Source organism: Littorina saxatilis, linkage group LG14, assembly GCF_037325665.1.
Source record: "Littorina saxatilis isolate snail1 linkage group LG14, US_GU_Lsax_2.0, whole genome shotgun sequence".
Classification (NCBI taxonomy): domain Eukaryota; kingdom Metazoa; phylum Mollusca; class Gastropoda; order Littorinimorpha; family Littorinidae; genus Littorina; species Littorina saxatilis.
In genome coordinates this window covers 12,380,601-12,407,389 of record NC_090258.1, presented here as the reverse complement: position 1 = coordinate 12,407,389, position 26,789 = coordinate 12,380,601, and the positions used below count along the sequence as shown (strand labels likewise).

At 40.6% G+C, this 26,789-nt stretch overlaps 1 protein-coding gene across 1 annotated transcript; it reads left to right on the top strand.

Moving 5' to 3' along the window:
- Positions 1 to 569: 569 nt before the first annotated feature.
- On the top strand, positions 570 to 26,767 carry LOC138946849 (matrilin-2-like). The gene is made up of 10 exons (XM_070318253.1): positions 570 to 633; positions 3,520 to 3,540; positions 9,688 to 9,810; positions 10,733 to 10,855; positions 12,365 to 12,487; positions 14,186 to 14,311; positions 17,353 to 17,478; positions 18,906 to 19,031; positions 25,905 to 26,030; positions 26,565 to 26,767. Exons 1-10 carry the CDS (start codon positions 570 to 572, stop codon positions 26,765 to 26,767), a joined length of 1,161 nt encoding a protein of 386 aa, XP_070174354.1.
- Positions 26,768 to 26,789: the final 22 nt, after the last annotated feature.

Here is a 26,789-nt window from a genome sequence, read left to right as displayed (position 1 = left end):
TTTTTTTAGGGAATAAGCTTACTCCCCAGTTGAAACAGGGAATAAGCCTATTCCCTTAAAATTTCAGTGATTAAGCTTATTCCCTAAATTTTGTTATTCCCTGTAACATATATACAAGAGGAATACCCGGCTTCGCCGGGGTGAATCGCGAGACAAAGACAGACAGCGTGGCGGTTCACCACAATCACCTTTGAAGGCGAAGTCCTCTCAAACGGGGTTGAGAATTTTAGAGCTTATTTCTAAGCCCTATATTATCTGTTATGGCTTCTCAAATGCCAGAACATACAGACAGCCAAAAGTCGCCAGACCCCATCACAAACAGAACTCTACAATCCACAGGTGTTGCCTCCACACACACACACACACACACACACACACACACACACACACACACACACACACACACACACACACACACACACACACACACACACACACACATAGATACAGACACAGAAGCCGTATATATCTATCTATATCTATAAATGTATAGAGATAGATGACAGTGGATTCTTCGCGTGGCTATAAATTGATTCGACCTTTTCACTTTTACAGTAAGTTACGGGTACATGCAAGCAAAGCCAACAACTTCTAAGGCGAACAACTCTGCAGAGTCTGCTGTGAAGGGCGACGGTAGTCTCCCTGTCACACTCGACCCCCTTTGAATGAACTTAGGTCACTCCCAGGTGGAATGGGAACAGCACGAAAATGATTCAGTGGCCTGAACATTTCATGTCGAGTCCCATCGCTGTCGACGACGCCAAATGTAACTGAGTGCCTAAACACCACAATCACCTTTGAAGGCGAAGTCCACTCAAACGGGATTGAGATTAACTGTTATGGCTTCTCGAAGGAAGGCTTGAACTTACTGACACACCAATGCCGCTAGACCACATCACAAACAGAACTCTACAATCCACAGGTGTTGCCCACACACACACACAAACACACAGAGAAACCGTATATACATATATGTATATCTATATCTATAAATATATAGAGATAGATGACAGTGTATTTTTCGCGTGGCTATAAATTGATTCGACCTTTTTACTTTTACAGTAAGAACAACTTACGGGTGCAATCGTGACATTCTAAAAAGAGTAACTTAGTAACGGGAATATGGATTGACGGAGGAAGGGAGATAATCGCGGCTGAAAACACTGGAGAAGATAAGGAAGAGTTACTGGTAGTGGATCCCGACAACAACAACAACCCCCAAAACAAAATCGGTTCAGCGCGCACAGCGCTGCGCGCTGAGAGCACGTGTTGAAATATCTCATCGATGAGGTTGTGTCCGGGGTGTAGCTGAATACGGTGTCCAAATTTGAAAAAAGATCCACAGAGAACTTTGGCCGTGCATCGCGAACAGACAGACAGACAGACAGACAGACAGACAGACAGACACTAGTCGTATATATAATATAGATAGAAGACTAGAGGAATACCCGCTTCGCCGGGTAGCCGGCTTCGCCGGGAAGAAGTAGAGCCGAATACCCGGCTTCGCCGGGGACCCGGCTTTGCCGAGTGTACGCCGGCTTCGCCGGCGCACGAAGGAAGGAAGATAAACGCGCAAAACACTGGAGAAGATAAGGAAGAGTAATACCCGGCTTCGCCGGGATGAAAGCGTTGTGGACAGTGACCTTCTAAAAATAGTAACGGGAATATGGATTGAGCGTTGTGAACAGTGACCTTCTAAAAATAGTAACGGGAATATGGATTGAGCGTTGTAGACAGTGACCGTCTAAAAATAGTAACGGGAATATGGATTGACGCCACACGAAGGAAGGGAGATAAACGCAAAACACTGGAGAAGATAAGGAAGAGTTACTGGGAATGGATCTGGGAAGATGAACCGAAAAACCAAAATCGGTTCAGCGCTGCGCGCTGAGAGCACGTGTTGAAAATTCTCATCGACCAGGTTGTGTCCGGGGTCTACCTGAATATGCCCACCAAATTTGAAGCAGATCCATCGAGAACTTTGGCCGTGCATCGCGAACACACACACACACAGAAACACAGACAGACAGACACACAGACAGACAGACACATAGACAGACAGACACAAGTCGTATATATATATAACTAGATGATTACCCGCTTCGCCGGGTACCGGCTTCACCGGGAAGAAGTAGAGCCGAATACCAGGCTGCGCCTGGGACCCGGCATTGCCACACGGAGGAAGGGAGATAATCGCGGCTAGAGGAATACCCGGCTTCGCCGGGGTGAATCGCGAGACAGAGACAATCACCTTAACAGGCGAAGTCCTGTCAAACGGGATTGAGAAATTTAGAGCTTATTTCTTAGCCCTATTATCTGTTGTGGCTTCTCAAATGCCAGAACATACAGACAGACAAAAGCCGCTAGACCACATCACAAACAGAACTCTACAATACACAGGTTTTTGCCCACACACACACACAAACACACACACACAGAGAAGCCGTATATATATATATGTATATCTATATCTATAAATATATAGAGATAGGTGAGAGTGTATTTTTCGCGTGGCTATAAATTGATTCGACCTTTTCACTTTGACAGTAAGAACAACTTACGGGTGCAAGGGAAGCGTTCTGGACAGCGCAGTGACATTCTAAAAATAGTAACTTAGAAACGGGAATATGGATTGAAGCCACACGAAGGAAGGGAGATAAACGGAAAACACTGGAGAAGATAAGGAAGAGTTACTTGTAATGGTGAAATGAACACAAAAACCAAAATCGGTTCAGCGCTGCGCGCTGAGAGCACGCGTTGAAATATCTCATCGATGATATTGTGTCCGGGGTGTAGCTGAATACGGTGTCCAAATTTGAAAAAGATCCACCGAGAACTTTGGCGTTGTGATGTGGTCTCGCGGCTTTGGTGTGTCGGTATGGGGGCCCGGGTAGCTGAGGTGGAACCAAAATCGGTTCAGCGCTGCGCGCTGAGAGCACGTGTTGAAATATCGACCAGGTTGTGTCCTGTCCCGGGTGTACCTGAATATGCCCACCAAATTTGAAGCAGATCCATCGAGAACTTTGGCCGTGCATCGCGAACACTCACACACACACACACACACACAGACACAAGTCGTATATATATATAGAAGATGAGAGCACCGCTAAGAATGCCGAATGCGCTCGATCACTTAGATTTTTCAAATATGAATTAGAGGTAAGATTACGTAATAGGCGAGATTGCGAAAAAAAAGTAGGTCATGAGCAAGGGAGGTCTTTGCACTTACTGTTTTGAAAGAAGCAAGCACACGAGAAGAAACGGAATATGGGGGGGGGGGGGGGGGGGGGTCGGGTGGGTTGAACATAGATCTAGAGAGAACTCTTAATAGACAATACCTATTGGGAACATCAGACCCTTTTTCGAGCTGATTGCAACGCTGATCGAAAAGAATGGCAGAAGTTTCCCACTGCAAATTTCTCCTTATGAGAGTTTAAGCGCCGCGTGCAACGGTAGATACATTATTTTCAAAGAGTGCAAAACTTGTAAAGGTCTATTTATTTGTTTTATATTTTTCAGATGTGGACGAGTGTGCTGACGGTACGACTTGCCCAGGACAGACAAAGTGTAAAAACACAGCAGGAAGCTTCGATTGCGTTTGCGATAATGGCTACACAAATAACAATAATCAGTGTGATGGTAGGTTGAATATGTGCCGACCTGCCAGTGACTTAACCCCCTTCGTGTGTACACGCAAGCACAAGACCAAGTGCGCACTGAAAAGATCCTGTAATCCATGTCAGAGTTCTGTGGGTTATTAAAACACGAAAATACCCAGCATGCCTCCCCCGAAGTCGGCGTATGCTGCCTGCATGGCGAGGTAAAAACGGTCATACACGTACAAATCCACTTGTGCTAAAACATGAGTGAACGAGGGAGTCTAAGCCCATGAACGAAGAAGAAGAAGAAGAAGAAGAAGAAGAAGAACGAAGAAGAAGAAGAAGAAGAAGAAGAAGAAGAAGAAGAAGAAGAAGAAGTAAACCGGCCAATTTCTGATCTGTCCAGACTTTTTGCAATGGGATAGAGCCATTCCTCCACTTAAACACATACCACACATCAACTGTCTCTTCAGATTGGGAACTGTTTATGGATTCATTTCTTAACGGACATTAGTAGCAATCCGAAACAAAATGGCTGCTACCGTTTTAACTCAACACTCTAAACACTAGAAAGGTTTAATTACGGAGACCTTTATTTCAAGACAAAACATAAACATTTAAAAGAAAAAAATCGACCTATCAGTATATTGGCCTTTAAAGTGGACAAACAAGAGAAGCAACAGACAGAAATTACGCATAATTGATGCTGTAACTTGGTTGAAGCAATGACAAAAGCAACGATGCGGACAAGTGTATAAGTGACAATGGTGTTATTGACGCTCTAATTAGGAAGGACCGACTCTTGTTTTGTGCTTGAAAAGTGATATTTACAGAATTCTTAAGTTGAGCTAAACAACAAATATAAACATTTATCTTATTTTATTTTTTCAATGGTTATCATGAATATAGTAGAAACGTGCATTAAGTCCCCCTCCCCCCCCATACGTACGCACGCACAAACACACCCGCCCCTATACACACACACAGACACTCCTCCTGCATTACATTTTTACTCAAGTAGAAATAGTAAAAAGTTTGAAGGTTAAACACAAATTGAGAAATTCACTATCGACTGCTGGAAAAGCGTACTCTATCCCATACGTATGAGGTTGGCATATCAAAACCAGTGGATGGTGAAGCATTGTTTTGCGATCTGTCGACTTGTTTATACACTTGTAACCGAGTGCCGAAACACTACGATCACCTCGGGAAGCGAAGTGCAATCAAACAGGATTGAAAATGTTAGGGCTAATTTCTTAGCCCTATAAAAACTGTTATGCAAACCCGAAAGTTTCCATGAACATACAGACAATCGGAAACCACCAGACCCTATCACAAACAGAATTCTACAATTATACACCGGTGTTGACTTTTAAAGGCCAACAACTCGGGTGCAGAGTCTGCTGTGGAAGGAGCGGTAGCCTCCCCTGTCACAATCGCCCCCGTTTGAAACGAACTTCGTCCCGAAGTTCCGAACTGGGGGACCACTGTCCAACCCAAGTTTGCAGAATGGGAACAGCACGAAAATGTTCAGTGGTCATATTATGCCATTACCTGAACATATCATGCCGAGTCCCATCCCTGCTCGCAAGCGCCAGATGTAACCGTGTGCCGAAACACTACGATCACCTCGGGAAGCGAAGTGCAATCAAACAGGATTGAAAATGTTAGGGCTAATTTCTTAGCCCTATAAAAACTGTTATGCAAACCCGAAGGTTTCCATGAACATACAGACAATCGGAAACCACCAGACCCTATCACAAACAATTCTACAATACACCGGTGTTGACTTTTAAAGGCCAACAACTCGGGTGCAGAGTCTGCTGTGAATGGAGCGGTAGCCTCCCCTGTCACACACTGAAGACTATTGGCAAATTCACTTGGAAAAAGTACATCTGGGCCGGAGTTCATTTTCTGTATTTTGAAGAAAAAATAACCAGAGCGACTATTCTGTAATCAGTAACCAGACGAGAATGTAATTTTCTGTATTAGAAAAAAATAACAACGGTGCAGGATTTATTTCTCCATGTAATTTACAGTTAGATTGGTAATGTTCTGTATTTAAAAAAACAAACAAACAAGCAAGGAGTTGATTTTGTCTATGCTGTGGTTAAAATAAGGGAAATTATGTTTCTGAAAATAAAAAGGAAGTTAATAAGTCGTATAAAAAAAAGAAGTTATGTTTCCTTCTTAAAACAATGGCCAGTCAGGCAGTTAATATTCTTTGTGACCCTCCACCACGGAATGAGTCGCATGTCACCTTTGCATGATTTTTATATTTTTACATTTTCCTAAAGAGTTTTTTATGCTCTATCCAGTGGTGAAAACCGTTTTAGAAAAGAGCAAAAACTGTTTGACTAACAAGCCTGTGACTAAGGTGACCCTCACACTGTTACCAGACACTCCCCGGACTTATATTAAGCCTAGCGCAGAACCGCAAGAGGTGACATGCGACTCATTTCGTCAGTCAGCTTTATCGTGATGTAGACATTTAGACGGGCGCAGTGGCATGGTGGTAAGATGTCGGCCTCCTAATCAGAAGGTCGTGTGTTCGAATCCCGGTCGCTACCGCCTGATGGGTTAAAAGTGGAGATTTTTTCGATCTCCCAGGTCAACTTATGTGCAGACCTGCTAGTGACTTAACCCCGTTCGTGTGTACACGCAAGCACAAGTTTTGACTAAATGCTTTAACATAGAGGGGGGATCGAGACGAGGGTCGTGGTGTATATGTGTGTGTGTGTGTGTGTATGTGTAGAGCGATTCAGACTAAACTACTGGACCGATCTTTATGAAATTTGACATGAGAGTTCCTGGGAATGATATCCCCGGATGTTTTTTTTTATTTTTTTTTATAAATATCTTTGATGACGTCATATCCGGCTTTTTGTAAAAATTGAGGCGGCACTGTCACACCCTCATTTTTCAATCACATTGATTGAAATTTTGACAAAGCAATCTTCGACGAACTCCAGACTTTGGTATTGCATTTCATCTTGGTGGCTTAAAAACTAATTAATGAGTTTGGTCATTAAATTTCGGAAACTTGTAATTGAAAAAAAATATCATACGATCCAAAAACAATTTCATCTCATTCTTCGTCATTTTTTGATTCCAAAAACATATACATATGTTATATTTAGATTACAAACAAGCTCTGAAAATTAAAAATACGAAAATTATGATTAAAATTAATTTTCCAAAATCGATTTAAAAACAATATCACCTTATTCCTTGTCGGTCCCTGATTCAAAAAACATATAGATATGATATGTTTGGATTAAAAACAAACTCAGTAAGCTAAAAAGAATAGAGATACAGAGAAGCGTGTTATCCTGCTCAGCGCGACCACTACCGCACTATTCTGGCTTGTCGATTTCACTGCCTTTGCCACGAGCGGTGGTCTGACGAAACTACGAGTATGTGGTCTTGGTGAAAAAAAAGCAGTGCGTTCAGGTTCATTCTGTGAGTTCGACAACTTGACTGAATGTTGTTATTTCGCCTTACGCGACTTTGTTTCTTTATTTCTTCGTCCCTTTCTTTCTTTCTTTCCTTATTTTTTTCTGTCTCTCTGTTTCTGTCTGTATCTCTCTCTTTCTCTGTCTCTCTTTGTCTGTCTGTCTGTCTGTCTGTCTGTCTGTCTGTCTGTCTGTCTCTCTCTCTCTCTCTCTCTCTCTGTCTCTCTGTCTCTCTCTCACTCTCTCTCTCTAGCTCACTCTCTCTCTCTCTGTCCTTATTTGTCTGTCTCTCGTTGTGTGTGTGTGTGCGCGCGCGCGCGCTGTGTGTGTGTGTTTTTGTGCGTGCGTGCGTGTGTGCGTGCGTGCGTGTGTGTGTGCGTGTGTGTGTGTGTGTGTAACATTTCTTAACCTTATTATCCTTACATTTGGGCATTTTTGGCTCACGAAGTGTAGCCTATGCGATGCTAACTTTTGTCTGTCTGTGCGTGCGTGCGTGCGTATGTATGTGTATGTAAGTATGTCTGTGGTGGAAACTTTAACATTTGAAGACGTCATATTACATTGACGTCACATTATGACGTACGAGGGTTAGACGTCACGCGATGGAATTACTGAAAGTCTCGGTGATTGTTATTTTGAGCGGGCCGAGACTATTTGGCAGTCGTGTCCATGTAAGTAGGCTACATGCAGACAGACAGATCTAGATCTAGTGTCTCGCTTTCTTGCACAGTTTCACCTATGCTCTTTCTGTGTGTGTGTGTGTGTGTGTGTGTGTGTGTGTGTGTGTGTGTGTGTGTGTGTGTGTGAGTGTGTGTGTGTGTGCGTGCGTGTGTGTGTGTGTGTGTGTGTGTGTGTACTGTGTGTGTGTGTGTGTGTGTGTGTGTGTGTGTGTGTGTGTGTGTGTGTGTGTGTGTGTGACGGAGTGATTGAGTTTGTGTTACTGTTTGTCGATTTCTTACGTGAGCCTTGAAGGCTTCGCCTCTTGATTTTCAGACATCAATGAGTGCGCAACAGATAAGGGTGGTTGCAGCGTCAACTGTGAAAACACACCGGGATCGCGACGCTGTTCGTGCAACTCTGGATATAAGATCCGTTCTGATGGTATTTCATGTGAAGGTAATGATAATGATAAAATCATTACGAAAATAAGAATGTGATTTAAACACTTTCTCACATCGCCATATTCGTCAGTAAGAAGGAGTTCAGAGTGCGTTACAAATATCACCAAAACAACACTTGCAGGTTGTATTAGTTTATTGTTGTGTGTCCCGATAACCTCTAGTTGTTGTTTTTCGACAGCTTTGTACAATCTTACAGAAATATTGTTCCAGGAGTTTCTGCACAAACATTTACTAGAAAATGAAAATGATAATTGGAGTTTCACTCCAAAGATGATGTATTTGCGTTTTGGAAAGCATTTTGAATGTTTCTTATCGAATGTAAACAGTGCAAGATTTAAAGGGTTAGACCTAGTGAAATCACACTTTTGGAAAGCAGTATTAAAATATTGGCTGGATAATAACCACTACGATCGTGGGACAGTCGGGCCGACTTTATTATGGAATAATGCATGCATAACGTATAGTGGCAAAGTTTTATTTTTTGAAAGTTGGATACAACGAGGTGTATTGGTATTAACTGACATTGTACGTTCGGGAGACATATTATCATATCAAGACATATGTGATTTGATTGGATATTCGCCAAACCGAATTCTTGAATATAATGTTGTAAAAGCTGCTGTGTCATTATTTATGAGGAAAAATGTTGTAAATATGACTGATGATGTTTGTATTACCTTACCACTGTTTAACGGCAAAAATGTGTTAAGTGCCAGAGAATATAGGAAAGAGATTATTAATATGAAAACAGATGTACCATGTTCCGGCGGATTTTGGAAGAGAAAGTTAAATGTAGAAATTGATGAACGATCTTGGATAGTTGCCTATCAGTCAACACAAGAGACTAGATTAAAAGTTTTACACTGAAAAATTATGCACAACATTTATCCGACCAACATTCTCCTGTGTAAAATGAAAGTAACAGAAACTAATAAATGTAATTATTGTTGTGATGTAACTGATTTCATTGAACACTTCTGAATTATTTTTTGAATGCCCGGTTATATACACATTCTGGAAGTTTATTGAAGAATTTATTTTTCGTACTTTAGAAATCAAGATTGTTTTGAAAATTAGTGATGTTTTATTTGGTATGCATTTTGTAATGGTGAAAAAAGGCAACTATGTATACATTGAACCACATTATCTTAATCGGAAAGATGTGCGTTAGTATATATAAAAAAACAAATTCGTTTTTACCGTTGGAAAGTATTTTTAATAGGCAGTTACAGATAAGAAGCATTTTTGTGTGAGTGTTCGAAGAACAAAACGTTAAAAAAGTTAGCTTGTTGTACTCGATAAGTTGTATTTAATTCATTGTATGAGATATTGTTAATTTAAGTTATTGAGACATCCCAGTGCACTAAGGGATTTATAGAGCAAATCGAGAAAATTCATTATTGAACGAAGCGCATAGCGCTGAGTTCAATCATTATTTTCGAGACAATTTCTGAAAGTAGCTTATCGGCGTGTTTGAGAATTCTACTTCTGATGAGACTACTATTCTCGCAGATCAAGATGAGTGTGCTGACGATGTGGACAACTGTCAGCAGGTCTGCAACAACACTGATGGGGCGTTCTTCTGTTCCTGTCGTACTGGTTATACTCTCAATGCAGATACAATTTCATGCACCGGTAAGCGCCCTTTCTTTCTTTGTTTCTTTGTTTCTTTGATTCTTTCTTTTCGATATTTGTGCATCCCAGGTGTCGACAATCGAGTGCAGTAAAAAAGAAAATGCTAATGCATATCGGGAAAAAGAGAGCTGTGTGGTGTAAAATGTGTGTTTATATTACTATTAAGTATGGACAGGTCCCACGAGGATTGTAGTGCAATAATAGTGTGTCTGTGCGTTTGCTATGCGATGCTAACTTTTGTCTGTCTGTGCGTGCGTGCGTGCGTATGTATGTATGTATGTATGTATGTATGTATGTATGTATGTATGTATGTATGTATGTATGTATGTATGTATGTATGTATGTATGTATGTATGTATGTATGTATGTATGCATGTATGTATGTATGTATGTATGTATGTATGTATGTATGTATGTATGTATGTATGTATGTATGTCTATGGTAGAAACTTTAACATTTGAAGACGTCATATTACATTGACGTCACATTATGACGTACGAGGGTTAGACGTCGCGCGATGGAATTACTGAAAGTCTCGGTGATTGTTATTTTGAGCGGGCCGAGACTATTTGGCAGTCGTGTCCATGTAAGTAGGCTACATGCAGACAGACAGATCTAGATCTAGTGTCTCGCTTTCTTGCACAGTTTCACCTATGCTCTTTCTGTGTGTGTGTGTGTGTGTGTGTGTGTGTGTGTGTGTGTGTGTGTGTGTGTGTGTGTGTGAGTGTGTGTGTGTGTGTGCGTGCATGTGTGTGAGTGTGTGTGTGTGTGTGTGCACTGTGTGTGTGTGTGTGTGTGTGTGTGTGTGTGTGTGTGTGTTATGTGTGTGTGTGTGTGTGTGTGTGACGGAGTGATTGAGTTTGTGTTACTGTTTGTCGATTTCTTACGTGAGCCTTGAAGGCTTCGCCTCTTGATTTTCAGACATCAATGAGTGCGCAACAGATAAGGGTGGTTGCAGCGTCAACTGTGAAAACACACCGGGATCGCGACGCTGTTCGTGCAACTCTGGATATAAGATCCGTTCTGATGGTATTTCATGTGAAGGTAATGATAATGATAAAATCATTACAAAAATAAGAATGTGATTTAAACACTTTCTCACATCGCCATATTCGTCAGTAAGAAGGAGTTCAGAGTGCGTTACAAATATCACCAAAACAACACTTGCAGGTTGTATTAGTTTATTGTTGTGTGTCCCGATAACCTCTAGTTGTTGTTTTTTGACAGCTTTGTACAATCTTACAGAAATATTGTTCCAGGAGTTTCTGCACAAACATTTACTAGAAAATGAAAATGATAATTGGAGTTTCACTCCAAAGATGATGTATTTGCGTTTTGGAAAGCATTTTGAATGTTTCTTATCGAATGTAAACAGTGCAAGATTTAAAGGGTTAGACCTAGTGAAATCGCACTTTTGGAAAGCAGTATTAAAATATTGGCTGGATAATAACCACTACGATCGTGGGACAGTCGGGCTGACTTTATTATGGAATAATGCATGCATAACGTATAGTGGCAAAGTTTTATTTTTTGAAAGTTGGATACAACGAGGTGTATTGGTATTAACTGACATTGTACGTTCGGGAGACATATTATCATATCAAGACATATGTGATTTGATTGGATATTCGCCAAACCGAATTCTTGAATATAATGTTGTAAAAGCTGCTGTGTCATTATTTATGAGGAAAAATGTTGTAAATATGACTGATGATGTTTGTATTACCTTACCACTGTTTAACGGCAAAAATGTGTTAAGTGCCAGAGAATATAGGAAACAGATCATTAATATGAAAACAGATGTACCATGTTCCGGAGGATTTTGGAAGAGAAAGTTTAATGTAGAAATTGATGAACGATCTTGGATAGTTGCCTATCAGTCAACACAAGAGACTAGATTAAGAGTTTTACACTGGAAAATTATGCACAACATTTATCCGACCAACATTCTCCTGTGTAAAATGAAAGTAACGGAAACTAATAAATGTAACTACTGTTGTGATGTAACTGATTTCATTGAACACTTCTTTTTTGAATGCCCGGTTGTATACAAATTCTGGAAGTTTATTGAAGAATTTATTTTTCGTACTTTAGAAATTAAGATTGTTTTGAAAGTTAGTGATGTTTTATTTGGTATGCATTTTGTAATGGTGAAAAAGGCACGTATGTATAAATTGAACCACATTATCTTAATCGGAAAGATGTGCGTTAGTATATATAAAAAAACAAATTCGTTTTTACCGTTGGAAAGTATTTTTAATAGGCAGTTACAGATAAGAAGCATTTTTGTGTGAGTGTTCGAAGAACAAAACGTTAAAAAAGTTAGCTTGTTGTACTCGATAAGTTGTATTTAATTCATTGTATGAGATATTGTTAATTTAAGTTATTGAGACATCCCAGTGCACTAAGGGATTTATAGAGCAAATCGAGAAAATTCATTATTGAACGAAGCGCATAGCGCTGAGTTCAATCATTATTTTCGAGACAATTTCTGAAAGTAGCTTATCGGCGTGTTTGAGAATTCTACTTCTGATGAGACTACTATTCTCGCAGATCAAGATGAGTGTGCTGACGATGTGGACAACTGTCAGCAGGTCTGCAACAACACTGATGGGGCGTTCTTCTGTTCCTGTCGTACTGGTTATACTCTCAATGCAGATACAATTTCATGCACCGGTAAGCGCCCTTTCTTTCTTTGTTTCTTTGTTTCTTTGATTCTTTCTTTCGATATTTGTGCATCCCAGGTGTCGACAATCGAGTGCAGTGAAAAAGAAAATGCTAATTAATGCATATCGGGAAAAAGATAGCTGTGTGGTGTAAAATGTGTGTTTATATTACTATTAAGTATGGACAGGTCCCACGAGGATTGTAGTGCAATAATAGTGTGTCTGTGCGTTTGCTGTCAAAGAACGTAACAAAATAGTGTTTCTGCGCGTACAATGTGGGCAACTAGTTTTAGAACATGAACTGAACAAGCAGGCCGGATCAGATCATTTCTGAGGGGGTGGTTACCACATTTCGTTTAGGGACAGATCCGAAGCCTTTAGTTGAGGGCGCAAAGGGAGGTCCGTAAAATGTTGATAAAAACAAGGGAATGGAGCAATCTGATGCACTCAGAGCCAAGAAACTTCCCTCAATACGCCTTCCAAAAGTAAATTCAAAAGACAAATTTGGATCAAAACAAGGAACATTGACCGATCTGGTACAACCTGATCCAACGAATTACCCAACTACCTTCCAAAACCGTCATTTAGAAGACAAAGGCCGGCTCCTAGGGGAGTCCGGGGGCATGCCCCCCCCCCCCCCCCCGGACAATTTGGAAAACAAGTCGCGTAAGGCGAAAATACAATATTTAGTCAATTAGCTGTCGAACTCACTGAATGAAAGTGAACGCAATGCCATTTTTCAGCAAGACCGTATACTCGTAGCATCGTCAGTCCACCGCTCATGGCAAAGGCAGTGAAATTGACAAGAAGAGCGGGGTAGTAGTTGCGCTAAGAAGGATAGCACGGTTTTCTGTACCTCTCTTTGTTTTAACTTTCTGAGCGTGTTTTTAATCCAAACATATCATATCTATATGTTTTTGGAATCAGGAACCGACAAGAAATAAGATGAAAGTGTTTTTAAATTGATTTCGACAATTTAATTTTGATAATAATTTTTATATATTTAATTTTCAGAGCTTGTTTTTAATCCGAATATTACATATTTATATGTTTTTGGAATCAGCAAATGATGGAGAATAAGATAAACGTAAATTTGGATCGTTTTATAAATTTTTTTTTTTTTTACAATTTTCCGATTTTTAATGACCAAAGTCATTAATTAATTTTTAAGCCACCAAGCTGAAATGCAATACAGAACCCCGGGCTTTGTCGAAGATTACTTGACCAAAATTTCAACCAATTTGGTTGAAAAATGAGGGCGTGACAGTGCCGCCTCAACTTTCACGAAAAGCCGGATATGACGTCATCAAAGACATTTATCAAAAAAATGAAAAAAACGTATGGGAATTTCATACCCAGGAACTCTCATGTCAAATTTCATAAAGATCGGTCCAGTAGTTTAGTCTGAATCGCTCTACACACACACACACACACACACACACACACACACACACACACACACGCACACACACACGCACGCACATACACCACGACCCTCGTTTCGATTCCCCCTCGATGTTAAAATATTTAGTCAAAACTTGACTAAATATAAAAAGGAAAATGGAGCAATCTGGTGCAATCTAAGCCATCATTTTTTTTTAGGCTGGGGGGGGGGGGGGGCAGTGGGGGGGGGGGGGGGGGGGGGGGGGATCCGCCCCTGACACGTGTGCAGTGAAATAGTGTTTTTGTGTGTGCGTTTTTTTTCCAGATGTAGATGAATGTGTTGACGACACGGACGGATGCGGGCAGAACTGTACCAACACTGTGGGCTCCTTCTTCTGCACCTGTCTTCCCGGTTATTTACTGGACATTGCAGACAGCTCTTCCTGCCTAGGTATCAGCTGGTGTGTGTGTATGTGTGTGTGTGTGTGTGTGTGTATATGTGTGTGTGTGTGTGTGTGTGTGTGTGTGTGTGTATGTGTGTGTGTGTGTGTGTGTGTATGTGTGTGTGTCTGTAGTCCTAGAGAGAGTGAAAGAGAGAGAGAGAGAGAGAGAGAGAGAGAGAGAGAGAGAGAGAGAGAGAGAGAGAGAGAGAGAGAGAGAGAGATTCAGATTCAGATTCAGATTCAATACTTTAATACAAAGGGATAAAGGTTTTAGGTGATGCCTAATCTTCCAACCTGTCCCTTTTAGACATACATGGCATTACACATTACAATTATATATTTATATAACATGTTTTAAACAGCCAAACGAATAACTAATTAATAGATGCGTTTGAAGACAGACTGTTAAAAGAGAATAAATGTATGTACATAACTATGATAGAATATTGATGTATGAATTGAAGAAATGTATAAGAACACAAGAATGTATGAATGAGAAAGAACAAATGTTTATTTTTGAATGTTTTATGTGTGTTTTATTACGGACACAAAAGCTCAGCAATGCAATTTCTCTTTCAGAGATTAATAAAGTTTATTGTATTGTATTGTATTGTAACTAAGAATTTGTAATCAGATTAAAACTAACAAAAACACTAGCTATAATAACGTGGTTCATGGATTAATAAAATGATGATTAAGATGTGATGCAGTAACAGTTATGATTTTAAAGTGTAGGGAGAGAATTATTTTTGACAAAGATATTTTCGAACATTTTTTTTTAAAGACAAAAGGGTTTGACATGTTTTACGGTACATTGGAAGTAAATTCCACACAAGCGATCCCCAGTAGGATAAACTAGATTTATACCAATCAATGCGTGGGATCGGTAGCGTATAATTCAAAAGCCTCGCTCTACCAGGAGGACGCTCAAACAGGTCTTGGATGTATGAAGGTGTTTCATGGTTGTACATTTTGAACATGAAAACACTAGCATTTAAAAAGAACTGCTGTTGTAGCGGAAGAATGTTCAGTTGAGTGTATTTTTCTTGAGTAGTCATATTGGGATCTCGGTTTAATAACTTTACACCTCTCTTGTGAAGTGTTTTTATTTTCTTTATATGAACATCACTGGCATTGCACCAGACAGTAGATGCATAGCAAATGTGAGAGAGACAGTGTGCGTGGAAAAACATTTTAAGGGCATCAACAGAAACAACGCACCAATCAATCAATCAATCAATGAGGCTTATATCGCGTATATTCCGTGGGTACAGTTCTAGGCGCTCTGCAGTGATGCCGTGTGAGATGAAATTTTATACGGCCAGTAATTGCAGCCATTTCGGCGAATATTTACCTTTCACGGCCTATTATTCCAAGTCACACGGGTATAGGTAGACAATATTATTAACTGTGCCTAAGCAATTTTGCCAGGAAAGACCCTTTTGTCAATCGTGGGATCTTTAACGTGCACACCCAATGTAGTGTACACGGGGGGGGGGGGGGGGGGGGGGGGGAGTTCGGACACCGAGAAGAGTCTGCACACAAAGTTGACTCTGAAATAAATTTCCGCCGAACCTGGGATCTAACTCACGCTGACAGCGGCCAACTGAATACAAATCCAGCGCGCTACCAACTGAGCTATATCCCCGCCCCGTACCAGAGCTTGTTAAGTAAGAAAAGGTTCCTAGAAACTCGTTTATAAACTGTATCAATGTGAGAGCGCCAGTTAAGTTCATCATCAATTACAACTCCAAGCACACGGTGTTGAGGGACTTGCTAACTGTACCATGCATAAGATCAAAGCTCAGAGGCTGTCGCTGGTGTTTTTGTCTTGTGGTTATTAACATGCTTTTTGTTTTCTTAGGATGCAGTGCCATTCTGTTACAATTACACCAATCATTAATATTTGCTATACTTTCTTGGAGTACTTTTCTTATGAGATTTATATCTGTATTACTGCTGTGAAGTGTTGAGTCATACGCAAAAAGATCAAGTACAGCATTTTCTTGTTTGAGGTGTAATGGTAAATCATTAATGTATAGTCTAAACAGTAAGGGACCAAGGATAGAACCTTGTGGGACTCCACATTTTACAGTGCACTGCCTTGTGATGAATATGAACCGTTTAGGTAGACTGCTTGTTTCCTATCTGACAGATATGAATTAAAAACAAGTCGCGTAAGGCGAAATAACAACATTTAGTCAAGCTGTCAGTTAGTTAGCTATTGCTTTTCGGGTCCAGCGGACCATAATAGGCCAAATCAGGACCCCAGTCAAGCTGTCGAACTCACAGAATGAAACTGAACGCACTGCTTTTTTCACCAAGACCACATACTCGTAGTTTCGTCAGTCCACCGCTCGTGGCAAAGAAAGTGAAATCGACAAGCCTTGCAGTTACAGATAAGAAGCATTTTTGTGTGAGTGTTCGAAGAACAAAACGTTAAAAAAGTTAGCTTGTTGTACTCGATAAGTTGTATTTAATTCATTGTATGAGATATTGTTAATTGTTGTTATTTATTTTAATAAAAAAATTTTGAAAAAAATAAAAATAAAAAAAATACTAGAAATGTATTTTTGTTATCAGCCTCTTCCTGCAATGTACTTTTCTTCACTGAGAGAAATGTGCTGAGTATTATTCGGCACTAAATGAACTATTGCAATGTTCTAAGTTAGACTTTATATTATCTTGGAATTTTCCAAGCACCTCGTTGCTTACAAATATAGTTTCGAAGAAATGTAATGACATAGAAAGGTATTGTTTGTTAAAATAATAACAGATCTTTTAACTATGCCCTTGAAAATCCCCAACGTCTTTCTTAAATGTTTAGCTTAAAGCTGTACCCAAAATGAAGAATAGAAAATGAGTCATTTACAAATACAATATGTATTTACAAATGTGAAGAAAAAATCTCGATTTATTTATTTTTATTTTTATTTTGTGCCAAGCACAAATCTCGATTTTTGGTACGGACCAGAATGCAGTATTTAACACAATAGGTTGTACATGTAAAATTATATTCAACTAATCATTGACTTATGTTACTTTCTAGACATTGACGAGTGTGCTGCGAGCAACGGAGGCTGTGAACAAAACTGTACCAACATTGATGGTTCCTTCAACTGTTCCTGTCTACCTGGATATTCCCTGAACGTCACTGACAACGCTTCATGTTTAGGTAACAACAGGCATGTGTTAGAAGATACAGCCAAACCTGTTTATATTGACCACCCAATGGACCAGCCCAATGGACCACCCAATGGACCAGCCCAATGGACCAGCCCAATGGACCAGCCCAAAGTGGTCGTTATAGAGATGTGGTCGCTATGGAAGATTGAATCACTTAGAAGTAAAACACGTCTTAGATCCCCCAAAGGGGTCGTTGTGGGCAGCTGGTCTCTTTCCAGAGGTGGTCGCAAGAGCAGGTTTGGCTGGAGATCCCTTTGTGTACATCTTACCCACTGCTGTGTATTTCACATACTATTCAGAATAACGCTTTTGGAAAAACGGGTTTTCACACACGAAAAAAACCTCTTTGCATAACAAATGCAGACGGATGTGATTGTATAGACATTAACTTATCAGATATAGATAATTGTGATAAAAACAAAATTAGATATTTGTGACCCTCCACCACGGAATGAGTCGCATGTCACCTTTGCATGATTTTCATATTTTTACATTTTCCTAAAGAGTTTGGTATGCTCTATCCAGTGGTGAAAACCGTTTTAGAAAAGAGCGAAAACTGTTTGAGTTATAAGCCTGTAACTAAGGTGACCCTCACACTGTTACCAGACACTCCCCGGACTTATATTAAGCCTAGCGCAGAACCGCGCGAGGTGACATGCGACTCATTTCGTGGTGGAGGGTCACATTTGTGCATCGCAGGTGTCGACAATCGAGTGCAGTGAAAAAGAAAATGCTAATGCATATCGGGAAAAAGAGAGCTGTGTGGTGTAAAATGTGTGTTTATATTACTATTAAGTATGGACAGGTCCCACGAGGATTGTAGTGCAATAATAGTGTGTCTGTGCGTTTGCTGTCAAAGAACGTAACAAAATAGTGTTTCTGCGCGTACAATGTGGGCAAGTAGTTTTAGAACATGAACTGAACAAGCAGGCCGGATCAGATCATTTCTGAGGGGGTGGTTACCACATTTCGTTTAGGGACAGATCCGAAGCCTTTAGTTGAGGGCGCAAAGGGAGGTCCGTAAAATGTTGATAAAAACAAGGGAATGGAGCAATCTGATGCACTCAGAGCCAAGAAACTTCCCTCAATACGCCTTCCAAAAGTAAATTCAAAAGACAAATTTGGATCAAAACAAGGAACATTGACCGATCTGGTACAACCTGATCCAACGAATTACCCAACTACCTTCCAAAACCGTCATTTAGAAGACAAAGGCCGGCATAACCCCCCTCCCCCCCCCCCCCCCCCCCCCCGGACAATTTGGAAAAAAAGGAAAATGGAGCAATCTGGTGCAAGCTAAGCCATCATTTATTTTTAGGCTGGGGGGGGGGGGGGGGGAGGCGGAAACCCCCCCTGGATCCGCCCCTGACACGTGTGCAGTGAAATAGTGTTTTTGTGTGTGCGGTTTTTTTCCAGATGTAGATGAATGTGTTGACGACACGGACGGATGCGGGCAGAACTGTACCAACACTGTGGGCTCCTTCTTCTGCACCTGTCTTCCCGGTTATTTACTGGACATTGCAGACAGCTCTTCCTGCCTAGGTATCAGCTGGTGTGTGTGTGTGTGTGTGTGTGTGTGTGTGTGTGTGTGTGTGTGTGTGTGTGTAGTCCTAGAGAGAGTGAAAGAGAGAGAGAGAGAGAGAGAGAGAGAGAGAGAGAGAGAGAGAGAGAGAGAGAGAGAGAGAGAGAGAGAGAGAGAGAGAGAGAGAGAGAGATTCAAATTCAGATTCAGATTCAAAACTTTAATTCAAAGGGATAAAGGTTTTAGGTGATGCCTAATCTTCCAACCTGTTCCTTTTAGACATACATGACATTACACATTACAATTATATATTTATATAACATGTTTTAAACAGCCAAACGAATAACTAATTAACTAAGAATTTGTAATCAGATTAAAACTAACAAAAACACTAGCTATAATAACGTGGTTCATGGATTAATAAAATGATGATTAAGATGTGATGCAGTAACAGTTATGATTTTAAAGTGTAGGGAGAGAATTATTTTTGACAAAGATATTTTCGAACATTTTTGTTCAAAGACGAAAGGGTTTGACATGTTTTACAGTACATTGGAAGTAAATTCCACACAAGCGATCCCCAGTAGGATAAACTAGATTTATACAAATCAATGCGTGGGAGCGGTAGCGTATAATTCAAAAGCCTCGCTCTACCAGGAGGACGCTCAAACAGGTCTTGGATGTATGAAGGTGTTTCATGGTTGTACATTTTGAACATGAAAACACTAGCATTTAAAAAGAACTGCTGTTGTAGCGGAAGAATGTTCAGTTGAGTGTATTTTTCTTGAGTAGTCATATTGGGATCTCGGTTTAATAACTTTACACCTCTCTTGTGAAGTGTTTTTATTTTCTTTATATCAACATCACTGGCATTGCACCAGACAGTAGATGCATAGCAAACGTGAGAGAGACAGTGTGCGTGGAAAAACATTTTAAGGGCATCAACAGAAACAACGCACCAGAGCTTGTTAAGTAAGAAAAGGTTCCTAGAAACTCGTTTATAAACTGTATCAATGTGAGAGCGCCAGTTAAGTTCATCATCAATTACAACTCCAAGCACACGGTGTTGATGGACTTGAGCAATGCTAACTGTATCATGCATAGGATCAAGCTCAGACGCTGTCGCTGGTGTTTTTGTCTTGTGGTTATTAACATGCTTTTTGTTTTCTTAGGATGCAGTGCCATTCTGTTACAATTACACCAATCATTAATATTTGCTATACTTTCTTGGAGTACTTTTCTTATGAGATTTATATCTGTATTACTGCTGTGAAGTGTTGAGTCATCCGCAAAAAGATCAAGTACAGCATTTTCTTGTTTGAGGTGTAATGGTAAATCATTCATATATAGTCCAAACAGTAAGGGACCAAGGATAGAACCTTGTGGGACTCTACATGTTACAGTGCCTTGTGATGAATATGAACCGTTTAGGTAGACTGCTTGTTTCCTATCTGACAGATATGATGTAAAAACAAGTCGCGTAAGGCGAAAATACAATATTTAGTCAAGTAGCTGCCATTTTTCAGCAAGACCGTATACTCGTAGCATCGTCAGTCCACCGCTCATGGCAAAGGCAGTGAAATTGACAAGAAGAGCGGGGTAGTAGTTGCGCTAAGAAGGATAGCACGCTTTTCTGTACCTCTCTTTGTTTTAACTTTCTGAGCGTGTTTTTAATCCAAACATATCATATCTATATGTTTTTGGAATCAGGAACCGACAAGGAATAAGAGGAAAGTGTTTTTAAATTGATTTGGAAACTTTTATTTTGATAATAATTTTTATATATTTAATTTTCAGAGCTTGTTTTTAATCCGAATATAACATATTTATATGTTTTTGGAATCAGCAAATGATGGAGAATAAGATAAACGTAAATTTGGATCGTTTTATAAATTTTTATTTTTTTTTACAATTTTCCGATTTTTAATGACCAAAGTCATTAATTAATTTTTAAGCCACCAAGCTGAAATGCAATACCGAAGTCCGGGCTTTGTCGAAGATTACTTGACCAACATTTGAACCAATTTGGTTGAAAAATGAGGGCGTGACAGTGCCGCCTCAACTTTCACGAAAAGCCGGATATGACGTCATCAAAGACATTTATCAAAAAAATGAAGAAAACGTTCGGGGATTTCATACCCAGGAACTCTCATGTCAAATTTCATAAAGATCGGTCCAGTAGTTTAGTCTGAATCGCTCTACACACACACACACACACACGCACGCACGCACGCACATACACCACGACCCTCGTTTCGATTCCCCCTCGATGTTAAAATATTTAGTCAAAACTTGACTAAATATAAAAAGGGCACAGATGAGCTATTTTGCAGATAAATAAGTAATTTGTCTAACAAAATAGCGTGATCAACTATAATATAATATACTGTTCAAAAAAAGAAACGCATAGCTTGTAATATTTGGTTAGTTTAGTTATATGGCTACAAGGATATCCACCAAACTGCAGAAAATGTTTATCTGGTCGTCGACCTTTCGTCCATTGCCACAAGTGAGCTCTGCACGTGACGCATGCGTTATCAGTGGCTACAATGTCAAAATTGCTCATTTGGCATGACCACTCGTCATGCTTCAGTGTAATCTCGTGAAACTCGGGGAATATTGAGCTCTCACCATGTCTTCCAAAACCCATAAAAGCGGATTGTTCGCCACAAAGAAATCAGACGACAATATAATTCAGCGACGAAAGATGGCCCGATTGAGCAGAGAAGACCGCCAAATTGCATTGGGTCGTTTACAAGCAGGCCAAAGTCCAAGTGCAATCGCCAGGCACTTCCACGTGTCCCAGAGCACCATCAGTAGACTGTGGGTCAGGTTTCAAGCCACTGGCTTCGTTGCTGACTTGCCACGAGCGGGAAGACCAAGGGCGACAACTGCTGCTCACGACCGCTTCATACGGCTCCGCCACCTCCGGAATCGTTTCCTGTCGGCCTCATCTTCTGTCCAGGCTCTCCCCGGGCCACACCGATTATCGGACCAGACCGTGCGGAACCGCCTGCATGAAGCTGGTTTGAGAGCTCGCAGACCTCACAGAGGAGCTGTCCTCACCCGCCGCCATCGCCAGAACCGAGTGCAGTGGGGCAACCAGCACCTTCGCTGGACCGTCCGGAATCACTGGAGACACGTGTGGTTCAGCGACGAGTCCTACTTCCTGCTCCAGCGACATGATGGTCGGAGGAGGGTCTACCGGAGAGTAAACGAACGTTACGCGCCCAACTGTGTGGATGAGGCACCCGTTCATGGTGGTGGAGGCGTCATGGTGTGGGGGGCGATCAATACCGCTGGAAGGAGCACCCTGGTGCACGTCCAAGGGCGCATAACTGCCCAGCGATACGTGGAGGAAATTCTGCGCCCACACGCCCTTCCTCTTCTGGCTGACCAGGATGCCATATTCCAGCAGGACAACGCTCGCCCGCACACAACACGACTCACCATCCAGTTCCTCAGCGACCACCATGTCCAGGTGCTTCCCTGGCCATCCATGTCGCCAGACATGAACCCGATAGAACACCTCTGGGATGAATTGGACAGACGTGTGCGCAGGCGAGAAGAAGCGCCGGCAAATCACCGCGATCTATTGCAGGCACTTCAGGAGGAGTGGGACACCATCCCACAGCAAAATATCCGGCATCTGATCCAGTCCATGCCCAGAAGGTGCCGGGCAGTTGTTGCTGCTCAAGGCAGTCACACCCCCTACTGACTTGACAGCCTCGGCACCCAATCGTATTGATTGACTGATTGATTTGAAGAAGCAAATGAACTGTGTGTGCATTCAACTGTGTCCATACCAAATTTCAAACAAATAATCTAAATATTGGATTTTCTGTTAATTTTTTCGACAAATTTGGCAAGTAGCAACTATGCGTTTCTTTTTTTGAACAGTATAGAATATAATAAAAGTGTACCCGCATCAAACCTCTCAGAAAACTGGGAAAGCCGTATTGAAAACATGATCCGAGTCATAAGCACGTGGCATAGAAGGAATCTTGGATATTTAGGCAAAATTTGTATTGTAAATAGTTTTCTCGTTCCACAATTAGTTTACGTAATGAGAGTAATTAATTTATCAGAGAAGGTGTTAAACAGAGTTACCACAATGTTGTACCACTTTTTGTGGAAAAGAAAAACTACCAACAAAAAAGCATTTGAAAAAGTTAAAAGGTGTGTGTTAAAAGCTGATTTTGAAAAAGGAGGGTTGTGTATGCCCGACATTAAAATTATGCAGCAATCGTTTCTGCTGGAATGGATAAGAAAGCTACATACGGCTACTGATACGGAAAAATGGTCATTCATCCCAATAGCGCAGTTTTCTCAACTGGGTAGAGACCTGACTTGTTTTCATGCCAAAGTAAAATGGAAGCAATTTAAAAAAGAACATGTTAATTTGGCCCCTTTTTGGGAGGAGGCCCTAAAAGTCTGGACAGAGAATAACACCCACACAGAAATAGAGAACCCACTGGTGGTAATAGTCTGGAATAATAAAAACATTATGTATCGAAATAATGTTATTTTTTAAGAAATGGACTAAATGTGGGATCGCATTAATTGGTGATATATGTGTTAATAACAGGCTGTTATCCCTAGAACAGATTAAAGTGAAAGTGGGTACTTATCCTTCACTGATGTTAGAGTATAATGTGGTAAAGACTGCTGTTACCTCGTTTATGAAAAGATATCCGGCGTATATGCTCATGCAATCCAATGAAAACAATGTTCTGCTTTTCGACCATAAAGAGTTATTTACAGCACGTTCTTATAGATTACATTTAATAAGTAAAACTGAACACAACCCTTGTTGTCTGAATTTCTGGATGCATAAGTTTAATATAGAAATAACTAAATGGCATTGGCTCATCGTAAGGAATGTATCTAAAGAATCAAGACTGAGAGAATTGCACTGGAAGATACTGCATAACATATATCCGACTAATATTTTGCTGTGTAAAATGGGAATTAGAATGAATAACAAATGCTCATTCTGTCCAGATAAGATTGATTTTGTGGAACATTTCTTTTATGAATGTTCTGCTATACATCCAATTTGGGAAAGAATAACCAATAAGGTATTTCAGCAGTATAATGTTAATATAAAACTTGATGTTCAAACAGCACTGTTAGGATACATGAAAACACCTGGTATGTCAAACAATTTAGTAAACTATATCAATTTACTTATTATTGTGGCAAAAATGTGTGTTGGAAAATTCAAATACGGGAAACCAATAGAAATTGTGTGCATGTTTAATTCAGAGTTAGATTTGCGACACATATAGACTGAGAATAATGGTAATTGTAAAATATTTTAATAAAATTGTCCATTGTTGGTATTTGTCCATGATAGAGGTGAAAAGATTAGGGCAAAAGAAGTACATTTAAATGTGGTTTTTTTTTTTTCAAACCCTATCTTAAGCTGTTGATTTAAAAATGTAAGAAAAAAGAAAAAAGAAAGAGGGAGAAGGAAAAAAAAAAAGAAAAAAAAAGGAAACTGAGCTGAACATTAGGAATAAATTTATGTTATGATTATTTTTATTTATTTATTTATTTAAACATATTAGTTTACTGATAAAGTTTGTTGATTTTAAAAATGTACACATTTGACTGAGAAAAGAAAAGACCTATGAAGAAGGTTTGCTCCAAGCCACACCAAAAAAAAAAAAAAAAAAAGGCAAAAGATAATTGTAGTAGCAAACCTGCATGCAACTGAGGTTAAAAAAAAAATTATATTATAATATATAATATAATAGACACAGTGAGAGAGAGGACGAGAGAGAGGGAGAGAGAGAGAGAGAGAGAGAGAGAGAGAGAGAGAGAGAGAGAGAGAGAGACAGGGAGAGAGAGGGAAAGAGAGAGAGGGAAAGAGAGAGGGAGAGAGAGAGACAGAGAGAGAGAGAGAAAGTGTGAGAAAAAGTGTGAGAGAGAGAGAGAGAGAGAGAGAGAGAGAGAGAGAGAGAGAGAGAGAGAGAGAGACGCACGTATTCTTTTTTTCGGATCGTTTTTGAGTTTAATTGTTACTATTGATACAATATTCACCGATTGCTTTCAACATGGAGGGCGGTGCCCAAATTGTCTCACCTGTGATTTGTAAATGGAATCCCGAAGGCCGTAGGCCTGAGGGATTCCATTTACAAATCACAGGTGAGACAATTTAGGCACAGCCCGACATGTTGAAAGCAGTAGGTCAATATTGTAATTGTAAATCTATCCATTCAAAGGATCTGACGACGATCTCTTTCCTGCTTTCATGCGATGGTAAACAGACAGAATTGGTTCTGTTCTGTTCACACACTACTTTCAGTCCACCTACCTGCAAGGGTCAAGTCCCAAGAAATATGTCTCTGTATTCCTATCGTATCACTCTCCTCCTGTTTTGTTTTCTTTCACATACATTTTCCCTTCTTTTTTGACGGGTTTCTGGACAGCAAACTCAAAACAAATTCTTTTCATCACAAAAGCGATCTTTGGAATTGACTGACGTAGTCCGAAATAATTCATGCATCAACTTACGTCACGTATCCGACGTCATCACTTCGCATACCTTATGGTCTCGGTATTTCGTTGGTACTTCATATTTCCTACTTGTAAAATGACCCTCAAAGCTAACCGAGACTAGTTGAGGCTGTATCCATGCTGGCGACACGTGAAACACATGACTTGTATTGATACGCTTGCCAGGAAGTGTACATTGAGGCAGATCCATTTGGAGGTAAGACACGCTGATTGCCTGACCGCTGAGTGATTGCATTGACCAATCAAAATGTCGAATTAACAAAGAAGGATTTACAATGTATAATATCATCAGTAGTAGCAGAAGTACAAGGAGGAGGAGGAAGACGAGGAGAAGTATCCAAATCGAACAAACTTCTTTTCTTTTCCAGATATTAACGAGTGTGAAGAGAACAATGGAGGATGCCAACACACGTGTACCAACAATGTCGGCTCCTTCGTCTGTTCCTGTTTTCCTGGATACGTTGTTGACAAGACTAACAGCTCAGCATGCCAGAGTATGGACCCACACTTAGACACTTACACGCACAGACATACACATGCAGACACTCACACAAGCACGCACGCACGCTCGTCAACGCTCTATCTCGCTTGTACACATACACACGCACACGCACGTACGCACGCACGCACACACATGTGCGCATGCACGCACACACTCACGCACGCACACACTCACGCACGCACACACGCACGCACACACGCACACAAACACACACACACGCACGGACGCACGCACACACACACACATACACACACACACACGCAACCACACACACAACCACACACACACACACACACAACCACAGACAACCACCCACACACACAAACACACACACACACACAACCACACACACACACACACACACACACACACACACACACACACACACACACACATATACACACTTCCACCACCCTCGTCTCGATTCCCCGTCTAAGTTGTAACATTCAGTCAAAACTTGACATAACGTTAACATTGACATCAGCTAGCAACATTTTTGTTTTCAATCAAATTTGTTTTCAATCAGGGTGTGGGGGTGACTTTGTCACCTCTGCTGGAGAAATCGAATCGCCACTCTACCCTGCGTCTTACGTCAACAAATTCGACTGCACGTGGACTTTCATCGTGCAAACAGGATACATCGTTCAGCTTAGCTTCTCCTCCCCCTTTGACATAGAGCCGTACGCCAACTGTGCCTTCGACTACCTTGAGGTGAGGAATTGGACATAGATGATTATGACATTTTCGCTTA